Source organism: Heterodontus francisci, chromosome 36 (genome assembly GCF_036365525.1).
Source record: "Heterodontus francisci isolate sHetFra1 chromosome 36, sHetFra1.hap1, whole genome shotgun sequence".
NCBI lineage: Eukaryota > Metazoa > Chordata > Chondrichthyes > Heterodontiformes > Heterodontidae > Heterodontus > Heterodontus francisci.
The window spans coordinates 7,272,948-7,287,767 of record NC_090406.1 but is presented as its reverse complement, the minus strand read 5'-3'; the positions used below and the strand labels follow the sequence as shown (position 1 = coordinate 7,287,767).

Genomic DNA, 14,820 nt, shown 5'->3' with positions numbered 1-14,820 from the left:
CCACAGGCAGTAGTTGAGGCGAATAGTATAGATGTATTTAAGGGGAAGTTAGATAAACACATAAGTATACAGTAAATGGCAGAACCCTCAGGAGTATTGACAGGCAGAGAGATCTGGGCGTACAGGTCCACAGGTCACAAAGTGGCAATGCAGGTGGATAAGGTAGTCAAGAAGACATACGGCATGCTTGCCTTCATCGGTCGGGGCATAGAGTATAAAAATTGGCAAGTCATGCTGCAGCTGTACAGAACTTTAGTTAGGCCACACTTAGAATATTGCATGCAATTCTGGTCGCCACACTACCAGAAGGACGTGGAGGCTTTGGAGAGGGTACAGAAGAGGTTTACCAGGATGTTGCCTGGTCTGGAGGGCATTAGCTATGAGGAGAGGTTGGATAAACTCGGATTGTTTTCACTAGAACGACGGAGGTGGAGGGGCGACATGATAGAGGTTTACAAAGTTATGAGCGGCATGGACAGAGTGGATAGTCAGAAGCTCTTTCCCAGGGTGGAAGAGTCAGTTACTAGGGGACATAGGTTTAAGGTGCGAGGGGCAAAGTTTAGAGGGGATGTGCGAGGCAAGTTTTTTTTACACAGAGGGCGGTGAGTGTCTGGAACTTGCTGCCAAGGGAGGTGGTGGAAGCAGATACCATAGAGACGTTTAAGAGGCATCTTGACAAATACATGAATAGGATGGGAATAGAGGGATACGGTCCCCGGAAGTGCAGAAGGTTTTAGTTTAGGCAGGCATCAAGATCGGCGCAGGCTTGGCGGGCCGAATGGCCTGTTCCTGTGCTGTACTGTTCTTTGTTGTTTGAGGGAGAAAGGAATAGAAGGATATACTGATAGGATGGGAGGAGGCTCATGTGGAGCATAAAGACCAAATCATTTGGGCCAAATTGCCTGTTTCTGTGCTGTAAATACTTTGTAGACTTCTTTGGACAGCCTGTGACAAAAAATGAATTTAGATTTAATTCTGTCACCATACATAAGGGGTTAAAAATGAAGTTTAAAGATTAGTGGAAAGACTGAATGGGACTTTCTTCTAAGCCTGTGGTTTTGAAATCTGGAACTAACTTGTCAGCCTACCAACTTTAGACAGCTGATCTACTGACAACAGACACGGAGTTGGGTTTTTATTATAAATTAAAGCAAAATGCTGCAGATGCTGGAAATCTGAAATAAAAACAAAGTGCTGGAAATATTCAGGTCAGGCAGCATCTGTGGAGAGAGAAGAGTTAACCTTTCAGGGCAGTGACCTTTCATCAGAACTGGCAAAGGTTAGAAAAGAATTAGGTTTTAAGCAAGTCCGGGCTGGGGGAGGTGGTGGTTGGTGGGAAAGAGAAGGTGTGTGATGGGGCAAAGGGCAGGAGAGATGAAATAACACAGCTGTCCTGGGACAAAGGCAAAGAGAGAGTGTTAATAGTGGAATAATGAGCAGCTCTGTCTGCATGAAAAACAAGCACATGGTTAAAAGATAAAATAAAATATTTAAAAAAAAAGGGAAAAAGGGCCAGTCATGCTCTGAAGTTATTGAACTCCATGTTCAGTCCACAAGGCTGTAGAGTGCCTAATCGAAAGATCAGGTGCTGCTCCTCAAGCTTGTGTTGATGTTCACTGGAGCAGGCCAAAGATAGAAATGTTGGCGTGAGAGCAGGGGGAAAAGTGTTGAAATGGCAAGCAACCGGAAGCTCGGGGTCATGCTTTCGGACTGAGCGGAGGAAAAATGACCTGTTGGTTTGTTGTAAAAACCCAACTGGTTTCACTAAAGTCCTGCAGGGGAAGGAAAGCCATCATCCTTGCCCTGTCTGGGCCTCTGTGACCCCAGTCCCACACCAATGTGATTGATTCAACAGTTCTCTGAAGTGCTCCAGAAAGATACTCAAAGAAGCACGGGCAATAAATGTCTGCTTTGCCAGTGATACCCACATCCCAACAAAGACTGGAAAGACTGGATTTTTATTATTCAGTCTTTGTTGGGATGTGGGTATCACTGGCAAAGCAGACATTTATTGCCCGTGCTTCTTTGAGTATCTTTCTGGAGCACTTCAGAGAACTGTTGAGTCAATCACATTTGGTGTGGGACTGGGGTCACAGAGGCCCAGACAGGGCAAGGATGATGGCTTTCCTTCCCCTGCAGGACTTTAGTGAAACCAGTTGGGTTTTTAAAACAATCCAGCAGGTCATTTTTTTTCCCAGCTCAGCCATGATCTCGTTGAATGGGCTTGAGGGGCTGATGACCTTCTGTTCCTAATAGCTTCATAGTTACTTTTACGCATAACCAACTTTTTAATTTCCAGATTTATTTTTTTTTAAAACTGAATCCAAATTCTCAGTTTGTCACGGGAAGCGATTCGGACTCGTGATCTGTAGATTATTTGCCCAGGCCTCTGAATCACTGTCCAGTAAATTGTGGGTTAACCTGTCTTTAATACAATCACCTTTCTGTGCTTAACTTTCTCTCCTTCTGCCTCCACGTTCAGGTGGGTGCAAAACTGAAGCATATTCTGGATATCTGGGAGAGTGGCCAAGGGGTGATTTCTCTGCATTGTTTCCAGAATGTTATTCCTGTGGAGGCATACACTCGGGAGGCATGCATGGTGGATGCACTGGGTGAGTCACACTATATGGATCATATGATGCTAGGTAATCTTACAGCATGCCATTTCACCTAATCTCCAGACTTGACTATCCTGCTGGTCAGCCACCTACCTTCATAAACTTGAGCGTAGCCTAACTCGCACCAAGCCCCGTTCACCTATCACCCCTGTGCTCTCTGACCTACATTGGCTCTGGGTTTGGCAATGACTCGATCTTAAAATTCTCATCCTTGTTTTTCAAATCCCTCCATTGACTCACCCCCCTCCCTATCTCTGTAATCTCCTGTAGATCTCTAACCCTCCAAGATCTCTGCTAATTCTAGCCTCTTGTGCATCCATTATTTTCATTGCTCCACCATTGGCGACTGTGCCTCGGTCCTAACCTCTGGAATTCCCTCCCTAAACCTCTCCGTCTCTTTACCTCTCTTCTTCTTTAAGACATTCCTTACAACCTACCTCTTTGATCAGGCTATTGGTTACCTGTTCTAATATTTCGTTACATAATAGCTCAGTGTCTAATTTTGTTTGAAAATTGCTCCTGTGAAGTATCTTGGTGCATTTTACTACATTAAAGGTGCTATACAAATGCAAGTTGTTGCTGCTGCTTCTCTATGTACACAATGAAGACAATTAATCATTTTTCCTCATCTCTCTCTCATCCCTGACTCTGAGAAGCTTTTAAAATCCAATCTTTGGTGTGTAATTCAACAAGGATTTGTCTCTGTTACTTAGCATAAGAAATAGGAACAGGAGTAGGCCATTCAGCCCCTCGAACCTGTTCCACCCTTCAATAAAATCGTGGAAGATCTTCTACCTGGACTCCACTGTCCCAACCCATCCCCATATCCCTTGGTTCCCTTAGTACCCAAAAATCTATTGAATTTACTCAACAACTGAGCATCTCTGGGGTAGAGTGTTCCAAAGGTTCACAACCAACGTTCCCTCTAAACTATGCAGCTGAGCAGTAACCCGAAAGTCCCTGCACAGGTCACACACCAGGCAACCCAGTTAAATTACTGCGTGTGCAAAGTTTAAAGTGACTGCACTTTTAAACAAAAAAAATATTATTGCTCTCACAAGTCGAAAAAAAATTGGAATGAACATTGTTTATCACCCTCTGAAGAAGCTTCTCCTTGTCTCAACCCTAAATGGCCAACCTCTTACCTTGAGATTATGTTTCTAGTTCCAGACTTGATCCAGGAAACAGCCACTTAGTCAAACCCTCTATAAAAAAAATAAAAAAAAATTTATACATTCAATTCGATCAACTCTCATTCTTCTAAATTCTGGAGAACATAGACCCATTCGATCAGCCTTGGTGCTGCTGTACTCTTGTGCCTTTGTCAAAGATTTCTAACCATAAACACACATTCAAGTCTCCATTTTCTGCAAAATTGAGACAATGAAGGGGTTGGATTTTTTGCTTCCAAAATTGTCCATAATCTGTCACCTAATTCATTCAAACCTGCTGAAACACTGCAGAATTTATAGATGAATTATTCCCTTATTCCTCCCTCTTCCCTGTTTCCCAAACACTTGCTCGGAGCGGGGTAAAAATGCTGTGCTTTCTCTTCCTCTTGTTAGTCTCGGCTCCGGGTAGCGCTCTCTCCTCGGAGTCACTCCAGAGACTTGAGCACAAAACCCAGGCTGACACTCGCAGTGCCAGTATTGAGGGAACGCTGAGGTAAAGCAAGGGCAGATCTTCCCCAGCTGCTGTCCTGGGAACAATATTTAATTCTCGACCAACATCACTTAAAAGAAAGAAACAGATTTCCAGTCATTTATCACATCGCTGTTTGTGGGATCTTGCCATGCTGAAACTCGCTGCCACATTTCCTACATTACAACAGTGACTGCAATTTCGAAGAAGAGTTTCATTGGCAGTTACATAGAATGTACAATGTAGAAACAGGCCATTTGGTCCATGCCAGTGTTTCTGCTCCAAACAAGTCTCCTCCCTCTCCGTCTAACCCCATCAACATAAAGGCCTGCTCGGGTATGAAATTTAACCCTGATCCGACCACATCCAACCCGACCCAGACTTGAGTCCTTTGATTTTTTTTTTTCCCGCGCCCAACCCGTCTACTGTAATAAAGTTAATTATATCAAACAGGTTATTGTGCTCTACCTTGTCCAAATGTTGCGATCCTCCATTCCAGCAACACATTTTCTGCCTTGAAATCCCAGCTGAACGTTCAAATTTTCCCTCCCTGAGCAAGGCAGCACTGTGTCCACGTCCAGCCCAACCCGAGCCGATCCCGAATACCGGACCCGAACCCAACACATGTCGTCTGGTCTGTTCAGGTTGGGTAGCCATGCTTTACATCAACATATCCTTCTATTCCTTTCTCCCTCGTGTTTTATCTAGCTTCCTTTTTCAATGCATCTATGCTATTTGCCTCAACCATTCCATGTGGTAGCGAGTTCCACATTCTCAGCACCCTCTGGGTAAAGAGGTTTCTCCTCCAGCCCTACAACCCGCCGAGATCTCTGCACTCCTCTAATTCTGGCCCCTTGAGCATCCCTGATTTTAAGCTCTCCAGCATTGACAGCCGCACCTTCAGCTGTCTCGGCCCTGAACTCTGGAATTCTCTCCCTAAACCTCTCCAACTCTCTACCTTTCTCCTCTAGTGAGATGCTCCTTTAAAACCAACCTCTTCAACCAAGTTTTCAATCGCCTGTCCTACTACTCCGTTTGTAGCTCGGTATCAAATTTAGTTTTATAACGCTCCTGTGAAGTGCCTTGGCTGTTTCTATTGGGTTTACTAGATTGATGTCTGGAATGAGCAGGTTGTCTTATGAGGAAAGATTGGACAGACTGGGCTTGTTTTCACTGGAGCTTGGCAGAGTGAGGGGAGACTTGATTGAAGTTTATAAAATCCTGAACGGTCTTGACAAGGTGGATGTGGAAAGGATGTTTCCTCATGTGGCTGAGTCCGGAGCTAGGGTGCACGGTTTTAAAATTGGCTGAGTTTGCTGACACCACCACCACTAGGTGGTGCTGCAATGGCACATGCACAAATGCAGCCTGTGCCACAAAAACGTCACCGTCTGCGACGTCAGGCAGTTGCCAGGATTAAAGATGGTGCTGCTCAAATAATCACACAACGGCAACCTAAACACATGATAGCACACAATGGCCAGAGTGGAGGGAGCGAGTGGGCGGGTGGGCCGGGCAGCGAGCGAGCAGGGAAGGAGAGGGCGGGCAGGCCAGGGAGGGGAGGGAGCGGGCAGCCGGCGACTGTGAGCGAGCAGGCGGGGTCGGGAGCGGGCGGCGGGGGGAAGGAGGAGAGCGCACCCGCCACCAGCAAGGTCTTCGGCCGCGCTCTCCCTGCACCTGCTCTCTACTCGCTCCCCAGAACCCCTCTTCCCCCACCTCTGCTCTCTCCAGCCCAGATCCCCCCACCATCTGCCCACGTTACACGATGATGGCATCTGCGCATGCGCCAACCAGTCCTGGCACTGCGGAACGCAGCGCATGCACAGAGGGTAGGAACCAATCTGCGCATGTGTGTAGATTGGCGCAGTTGGATGACGTAAGATGCTGGCTGCATTGTCAGTAATCACTTTGTATATTAGGGGTTGCCCTTTTAGGACAGAGACTAGGGGAAATTTTTCTGAGGGTTGTGTGACTTTGGAACTCTCTGCCTCAGGTGGTGAAGGAGGGGTCATTGAATAATTTTTACGGCAGAGGTAGATAGATTCTTGTCAGGCAAGGGAATCAAAAGTTATTGAGGGTAGATGGGAGTGTGGAATTCGAAACACAAACAGATCAGCCATGATCTTACTGAATGGCAGAGCAGTGTAGAGGGGCCGAATGGCCTACTTCTCCTAATGTGTGTCTTTGTATGTATGTTGAAAGTGCTATATAAATGCAAGTTGTTGTTGATTTCTCTATTGTATTTATTAATGGCTATCTTATATTTTTGGCCCCGAGTCCTGATCCTACCCACGTGCACAAACATCATCTTTACATCTCCCGTATCAAACCTATTTTTTTTTATCTTAAAGACCTCTATTGGATCACCTGTCACCCTCCTTGTTTCTAAAGAAAAGAGCCTCAGCTTGTTATACACAAGTTGATGGGTAAATTGGCCATTATAAATTGCCCCTAGTATAGGTAGGTGGTAGGGAAATATAGGGACAGGTGGGGATGTGGTAGAAACTTGAAATTAGTGTAGGATTAGTATAAATGGGTGGTTGCTGATCGGCACAGACTCGGTGGGCCGAAGGGCCTGTTTCAGTGCTGTATCTCTAAATAATAAATAAATAAATAATAAATGCGAGTTCTTTCTTTGTCTCTTTTGCTGCAGGCCTGCAAATGTTGACCAACAAGAAGCGTGGGGATTATTACGGCGTAGCTGCGACCTGGTCGTTGAAGCGGCGTCGGCGGCTGGGGATTCACATGCTCCGCCGAGCGTTGCAGATCTTTCTGGCGGAAGGAGAGCGGCAGCTGCGTCCGGCTGACATCAGGACAAGACAGTGAAAGGCGGGCGCGCTTCAGACCACCAACCCAAACCCCTGCCCGGCAACGAGTGGCAAAGCCTGTCACACAAACAGCTTGTTTCAAATGAACTTCCGAGGCAGACTGGTTCTGTCCTATTTGCCTGAATGAGCAGTGCTTAATGGGGCTTTGCCTGTCCCCGGATTTCAGTGGATTAGCTTCCCAAAAATGCTGTTCTTTTGTCGGTGTGCCAATATGCTACTGAGTGTTCTCAACATGCGTGGTGTGTTTCCATTCACTGACCCGGGTGACCATTGGGAGAAGAGATGGTATTCCGACCCCCACCCTCTTTCCCTCCACACACACACACACACAGGAGGGGGATGGGGGCTAATGCCATAGAGGTCACCACCTATGTCCTCATGTGCACCTCCTAGTGCATTCGAGTGTTGCATTGCGAAGAGGCGTAGAGCTTGGTTGGCTGGGCACTTATATAAATAGTGCAACCCTTCAAAACCTGGGGTCAAAGGATCTAAACCGTAAAGACACTATCTCCATCAACAGCAGTTTCTGAACAGTTATCCTTTTATAAAGGAGTATTTTATTTCTGTGCAGAAATTTCTCACTCCTACAGTCCCTTGAGTAGTTTGTAGCAGTCACGCCTCTGTCCGTGGTTCGCTCACGATGCCCATCTGTATATAGTGGTCTCCTGCAGGTTGGGTGACTTTCCCCTCCGCGGGGATAGGGGAGGGGGTGGGCATCTGCCTTTCCCTCAGTGGATGATCTGCAATTGAGGACTATTTTTCCTGGAGAGTAGTGGGCTGATAACATTTCTGTCTTGCTGTCACGGTGGAGTGGGTTAAAAAATACAGCTGTCGCTATGCATCTCTCTTATTAACCTAAGTATTTAACATTGTTTTTAAAATGTCCCCTTCTGTTGACTGCCCGAGGACGCTGGCAGAGGAGTTCTTGATCCTGCTGCTATGTTGGCATCTGGCATTAAGATTCATCAAAGTACTTCAGGTACCAGTGTCCATGACGTCTCAGCTCCCTTGCATTGCTGCAGTCTCTAACTCTGAATGTTTTCTCCCAACTCTGAATGTTTTCTCCCAACTCTGAATGTTTTCTCCCAACTCTGAATGTTTTCTCCCAACTCTGAATGTTTTCTCCCAATGGTTTGACCAGGTCTAAACTGATTGAACATAAGTATATTTAAGACTTTATTTTAAGATCAATAAATGTACAATATGGTGGCCTGGCAGTTATGATGCTAGACTGGCAATCCAGATTTTAGGAGTTCCAACCGCACTGTGCTAAGTTGGAATATTGAATTGAGTGAAATCTGGTTATTTGTGGCCTGACAACAGATAAAATGAAACAAAAAAGGGAGACTGTTCTTTTTTAAAAAAAAAAGTGAGTTGTCGAATCTTGAATGCACTGACTGAAAGGGCAGTGGAAACAGAGTCAATAGTAACTTTAAAAAGAGAATTGGATAAATAGTTGAAGGGGAAAGATTTGCCAGGCTATGCAGAAAGAGCTATTACTGGATCGCCCTTTTAAATGGCCTTCCTCTGTGTTGTATCATTTTATGATTCTAATGTCCATCAGGGAAGGAACCGGTCTTCCTTGCCTCAATCTGGACCTACACGTGACTCCAGTCCCACGCCAACATGGTTGACTCTTGATATCCCGAGAGCAACTAGGGGTGGGCAATAAATGTGGCCTTGCCAATGATGCCTACATCCCAAGAACAAATACATATATTTTTAAATAATTCTTTTAGTACGTTACAGATGAAGGAAGGGTGAAAAATATTTTTCTAAAATTAACTGTTGACCTATTCATGCCGCATGTGACTTGGCGAGCACGTTGATTGGCTATTCAGTTCCATTTCTTCATCAGTGAGCCTGGACGGTGAGTGTGAGCAGGCTATTCGGCAGTGAGAGGAATAATAACTGAAACCCAGCCTGACTCCTTTGTAAGGAGTTGCTAAATCGCAGTCCAAAGCAGGAGCCTTGGCTTTGTGGGGCTTTTTTCCTGCTGCCACCAACAGTTCAGTAGTTGAAGCCAACTGCTGTGCCCCTAACCTTGTCCTGATTGGCTGCTATGTGGAGTTAGCCAATCATTGGATTTTCCTAGTTTGCATGACTCGATCGGACACCGAGCGACGATTGATTTTGCCAGTTGACTAAGGGGATGGCCCAAAACCAATTGTCTTTTTGGTTCCCCCTCTTTCTACTACAACAAAGCTGTGGTGATTATTTGAAAGGATTTAAACCAGTCGCTGGTAGAGACTGTAGACTGAATGTTGACCTGCTGCTCTTAATGTTGATTTTTAAATAGTTCCTTTAGAAACTGTGAAATGTTTCTCTTTTTAAAAAAAAAATAATTGTACCTTTTGAGAAGGCAATTAAAAATGTGAGCATCGATATAGGTTTGTGTGTTTATATTCCAGACCTGGGTTTGCATTCATCTTTTAAGGTGGATTTTAACCCGGGTGACTATTTTTTTTGTTAATTAATCACTCTGCAGCCTCTCACTGTGTCCACACCAATTAACATTAGCTGAATTTTGAGGGAAGTTAAAAGGTTCTTCAAAACAGGTACATAAATCTTCAGCGGACATATCAACATTTCGTACATTAGAAGCTAATGTTTGTGGATGACATTCCACCCCCCTCCCCCATCAAGGAAACGGACTTGCATTTTTTAGTTGCCTCTATGCCATGGAATTTAAATGGAGTTTGACAATTACTGTAAAGCAGTGGTGCTAAATATTTTGTACAAAACAGGACTTCCCTGCAAGTGGTTCTCCTCCTTTGTCCGTCTCCTTCCTCTTTCCCTTTGTGTCTAACTCTCCCACTTTACCTTACCCTCTCTCCCTTTCCCTCTTCCGTGTCTCCCCTCTTCCTGCTATTGCTCCCTCGTTCCTGTTTCTCCCATCTGCCTTGCTTACCTTTTTTCCTCTGTCTCCTCTCTTGTTCATTGGTATCGAAGGGTCTGAATTCCAGGAGAAACCAATTTTCATGTACAGTCTAGGCATTAAATTTGGGCAGATCTTTTCCAGGCAGAAGGCAATGGAATTGTGAAATGAGTTATGTGAGGCAGGCAGTACTGGATGTAAGGCACAGCTGGAAGTGTATTACATGCTGCCCCTCGGCAACATCATCCCAAAACACTGCATGAGCTTCTATATGTACACTAATGACTCCCAGCCCTATCTCACTGCCTCCTCTCACGACTCCCCAACTGCCTTTAATTTGTTATGCTGCTTGTCCTTAAGTAATACTAGATTTTGCAGAAGTTTCCTCCAACTAAATATTGAGACCAAAGCCATTGTCTTTGAGCTCCGCCACACACTCTCTACCCTTGTCAGCAACTCCATCCCACTCCCTAGCAATTGTCTTGACGCTAAATCAGACTTCTTGCAACCTTGGTGTCCTATTTGACCCTGAGAGGAGCTTCCCACCCAATATTCAGTCCATCACCAAGACTGCCTGTTTCCATCTCTGTTACATTGCCTGCCTTTGCTCATCACTGCTGAAACCCTCCTCATGTCTCTGTTCCCTCTAGACTTGACTATTCCAATGCACTTCTGGCTGACCTCCCATCTTCCACCCTCCAGAAACCTGAGCTCATCCAAAACTCTGCTGCACATGACCTAACTTGTACCAAGTCCTGGTCATCCAGCATCTCTGCACTCACTGACCTACACTGGCTCCCCATCCGGCAAGATCTCAACTTTTTAAATTCTCATCCTTGTTTTCAATTCTGTTCATTGGTCATCCCTTCCTAACCCCAATTCTCATAGCTCCAATACTGGTGGCTGTGCTTTTGGCTGCCTGTCTTAAACTCAGGAATTCCCTATTAATCCTACCTATCCCTTTCTAATCTTTTAAGATGCTCCTTAAACCTACCTCATTGACCAAGCTTTTGGCCACCTGCCCTAATAATCTGTTATGTGGCTCACACTCCTTTGTTGTTTTACTGTTTAGAGCCCTATTTTTTTTTAAAAAAAAGGTTGTTGGAGAGAGGACAGATCAGACAGTAAATGTACCAATCTCAGTTTTGGTGGTGAGTCTCAAAGGGAATGTGGGCTGGAAAATAAGCACTGGAATATTATAGCCTTGTCTCCATCTTGCACTCTTCCCAACCCCATTTGGAGCTGGGAGCACAGGGTTTGTGAATTCACCTGTTGGGAGTTAGATCGAGGATTGACATTTATCAGAAAGAATCGAGCATTTTGAGTCTCAACACCCTTTTCCTGTTGATCTTTGTAAAATCCTATTGCTATTCCACTTGCAACCTCACCTCATTGTTTACGTTTGCACCCATTCGAAAGAAGCAGTAGCAGAATTAGGCAGCAGCATTTGTGTGTTTCAATTACATAGATTTTCAGACTATTCGGCCTGTGTGTCTTGTGTTTATGCTCCACGTGAGCTTTCCCCAATCCTGCCCCACTTCACCTAACCTCATCAACATATCCCTCCTGTTTTATCCAGCTTCCCCTTAAATATATGTTATTGGCTTCATCTACCCCGTGGTTGTGAGCTCTACATTCTCGCCACTCTCTGGGTAAAGAAGTTTCTACTGAATTCCCTATTAGATTTATTAATTTGTCTTATTTATAAACCCTAGTTCTGGTCTCCCCTACAAGTGGAAACATCTCTATACCTACCCCATTAAACTCCTTCATAATTTTCAAGACCTATATTAGGTCATCCCTCAACCTCTTTTCTAGTGAATAGAGTCCCAGCCGGCGCAGTCTTTGCTATTCGTTATAACTTCTCAAGCCTGGTACCATTCTTGTAAATCTTTTTTGCACCTTGTCTAGTACCTCTATATCATACATGGGAGTGTATTTACACAAGTACTGTATATCTCAATTCATGGTGCATTATTCAAACACATTAGAAGCAGCTTTTTTTATTAAACAGTTACCAGAATTATACCACAGTGAGTCACCACAATAATACAGAATCATTTAATAAACTGTTCCAAAGATTATTTTTGTTCCCTCACTGTGTGACATATAAGATACGTTAGTGAGCATTATAGCAGGTAGTATGTTGCTCCTTCACTGAATCACAAAAATATATGCTTATATATGTATGTACATATATATATATAGAAATAGAGACATGAATAGTGGGACATCAAACTTGCTTTGAGACCAGGGAAGGTTGAACAATTCTCTGGGTTTTTTGTTCCCTCTCATGACTACAGCAAAATTAAATACTGGAAAGAATTAAACCCCACTAAAGAGACTGCAGAAACAGGTGGGGTCCTCCTTGGGGTAGAGAGACAAAAAGAAATACTTGCATTTCTATAGCGCCTTTCACAACCTCAGGATGTCAAGGATAATAGGAGACTTAAAACACTGCATAAATTTAAACCCCCTAATTGATAGAGTAGATTGGGAGAAACTGTTTCCACTAAACCGAGGACACAGATCGAAAAGAATTAACGGGGCAATCAGGAGGAATGTTTTAACACTGCAAGTTATGGTCTGGAATGTGCTGCCTGAAATGCTGTTGGAAGCAATAACAATAGTAACGTTTAAAAGGGAGTTGGATAAATACTCAAAAAGGAAGATATTTGCAGGAAAATGGGGAAAGAGCAGGGGAGTAGGACTAATTGGATAGCTCTTTCAAAATGCCACAGCGACAATGGGCCGAATGGCCTCCTTCTGTACTGAATGATTCTGTATTAATGCCAAGTGCGCCAAACAAGGCCCTCCACTTTTCAGGGTTTTTCCAAACTACTGTGGAAAAAGAAAGAAATGGTCCCACTGCCATGGCAAGGGGCAACACATGGATATATGGTCAGACTTTGACTGATTTATAATGGTGTGTGGACAGGGAGAAATGATTCCAGTCACAATAAATCTCATATTGCACGGACTGAGATCTGGTAATGTTGCCTTGTCTCATCTGCTACAGCTCACCTGACCCTGTACAGCACCAAGAACATGTCCCAGGGAGCAGAAGTGTATCCAAGATGGTAAACGGTATGGAAAAGGCAAATGTGAAATGTTACTTCAAACTAAACCATGAAAGTACAACATGGGGGCACGCAGGGTCAAACTGATGGAAGGCAAATTTAGGACTGATGACAGGGAATTCTTGAAATAATGCAACCAACGCACAAGAGAAGACTTCTGGTTATGATAGGCAAAAACTGCAATGGTTCAAGAAAACGTCGTGTACTGTGTTACGACCGAGGCGGGAGGAGTGCACTGTTTATTCTAGTTCCACTTCTTCACCGGTCACAACATATATTTAATTTTTTCCCCACTTACTGATACTGTCAATTGTAGACTCTATTTTCATCCCAGAATAAAACACACCAACCAGGTTTCTTTAATAAACAGCAAACATCAATTTATTATAAAACAAATCTTAACCAGTAAAGAAATAAAGCATAAACGCACCCATTGAAATATTAAAGTTCCCTTTTTACCTTAGCCCCTCACACTCTCTCACACACACACATACACTAGTTAATTGGAAAAATAAAGGGATTTGTGTTTTAGAGTTCTATTACCAAATAAAACAGACAATTAAACACGGGTTAAATACTTGCTAATTCTTGAAGAAGAGAAGATATGGAAAGATGTCCTTTGTTTTGGTTTGGTGTCCCAAATGCATATAGACAGCTGTCACTGGGATCTCCCCAGAACAGTTCTTTTCAGGCGACGTTGGGTAGACTTCCAGAAAATGCAGCAATGGAGGTTTCAGGCACAGGCCTTGCAGGAGAAATGCAGCAACAGTTTAGTCTGCTTCTTACACTTGCTTCTCGAGACTGAGTTGGGGTGGTTTGTTCTTCTTGGCAAGGTGATTATTTAACTCATTTTCAAACCACTGTTCATCCCCAACTCACATTCAAAGCAAAACCATAAACAATGTCACAAGAGACCTCCTGACCCCTATAAATCTTGACCTGTCGCTTCTCTTCATCTTTCCCCAAGTCAAAAACAACCCCTCCTGGGTAATTACCTACAGACAGGTACCTTCCAATAATTGTTTGTTTTCAAACTCAGTCCAAAAACCTTCTGGTGACCTCCCTCAAAAAAAATACAAAGTTCCAACATCTATGGAATCTTTTCAGTTTTGAAACACAAATCTTCAAAATTTACCCCAAAAAAGGAAGCACTCGTAACAACTGCAATATGACCTTTCTTATTGGATAAGCCAAGAGGGGCCAAATGGCCTGCCTCCTCTCTATCTGCCCTTGTGTGTGAATATACTGATGAAAATCCCTTGGGGGGTGAAGCTGGACAGAGCAGGCGGAATTGCCATTGGCACCAATTTATGAGATTAGCCTGATAGTTCTATTGAAGTTAACGGAAGTAACTTGAATGAGTGGATAACAGGGCAACTGATGCAAAACCACCTGCTTTGTGGCCCCACCTGTGATCAATCTCAACACTCGAGTTATAGAAAGAAGAGTGTTTCCCCAGATACATCCATCATGATGGCTGTGAGTGTTTAATGTTCCCATCTGTCAACACTGAGTGGAAAACCGTGATTGCTCACCAGTCCATCCCAAGTTTGAGGGTTTTTTCTCCTCAATATTGTGTTCATCAAGCTGAGCAATGTTTGTGCTGGGGTTGGAGGGTGGGCAAATCTTTGCATTCACTGTCTGGGCATCTAAATTGTAGAACCTGCCCAAACATTCCAATGGAATGAATATTGATGGGTTTTACAATGGATTACAATATTATTCAATAGATTACAACCCAAGTGAAGATGAAAAATTTATCCCACCCAGTCTCA

General features: G+C 44.0%; 1 protein-coding gene across 1 annotated transcript in view; it reads left to right on the top strand.

Moving 5' to 3' along the window:
* Window positions 1-9,383, top strand: part of ankle1 (ankyrin repeat and LEM domain containing 1) — a 30,449-nt gene extending 21,066 nt beyond the window's left edge. Inside the window, exons 8-9 of the mRNA XM_068016074.1 lie at window positions 2,483-2,612; window positions 6,913-9,383. Of these exons, the coding sequence (XP_067872175.1) occupies window positions 2,483-2,612; window positions 6,913-7,085 (303 nt within the window). The 3' untranslated portion in view covers window positions 7,086-9,383. The remainder of the gene's footprint in view (window positions 1-2,482; window positions 2,613-6,912) is intronic.
* Window positions 9,384-14,820: the final 5,437 nt, after the last annotated feature.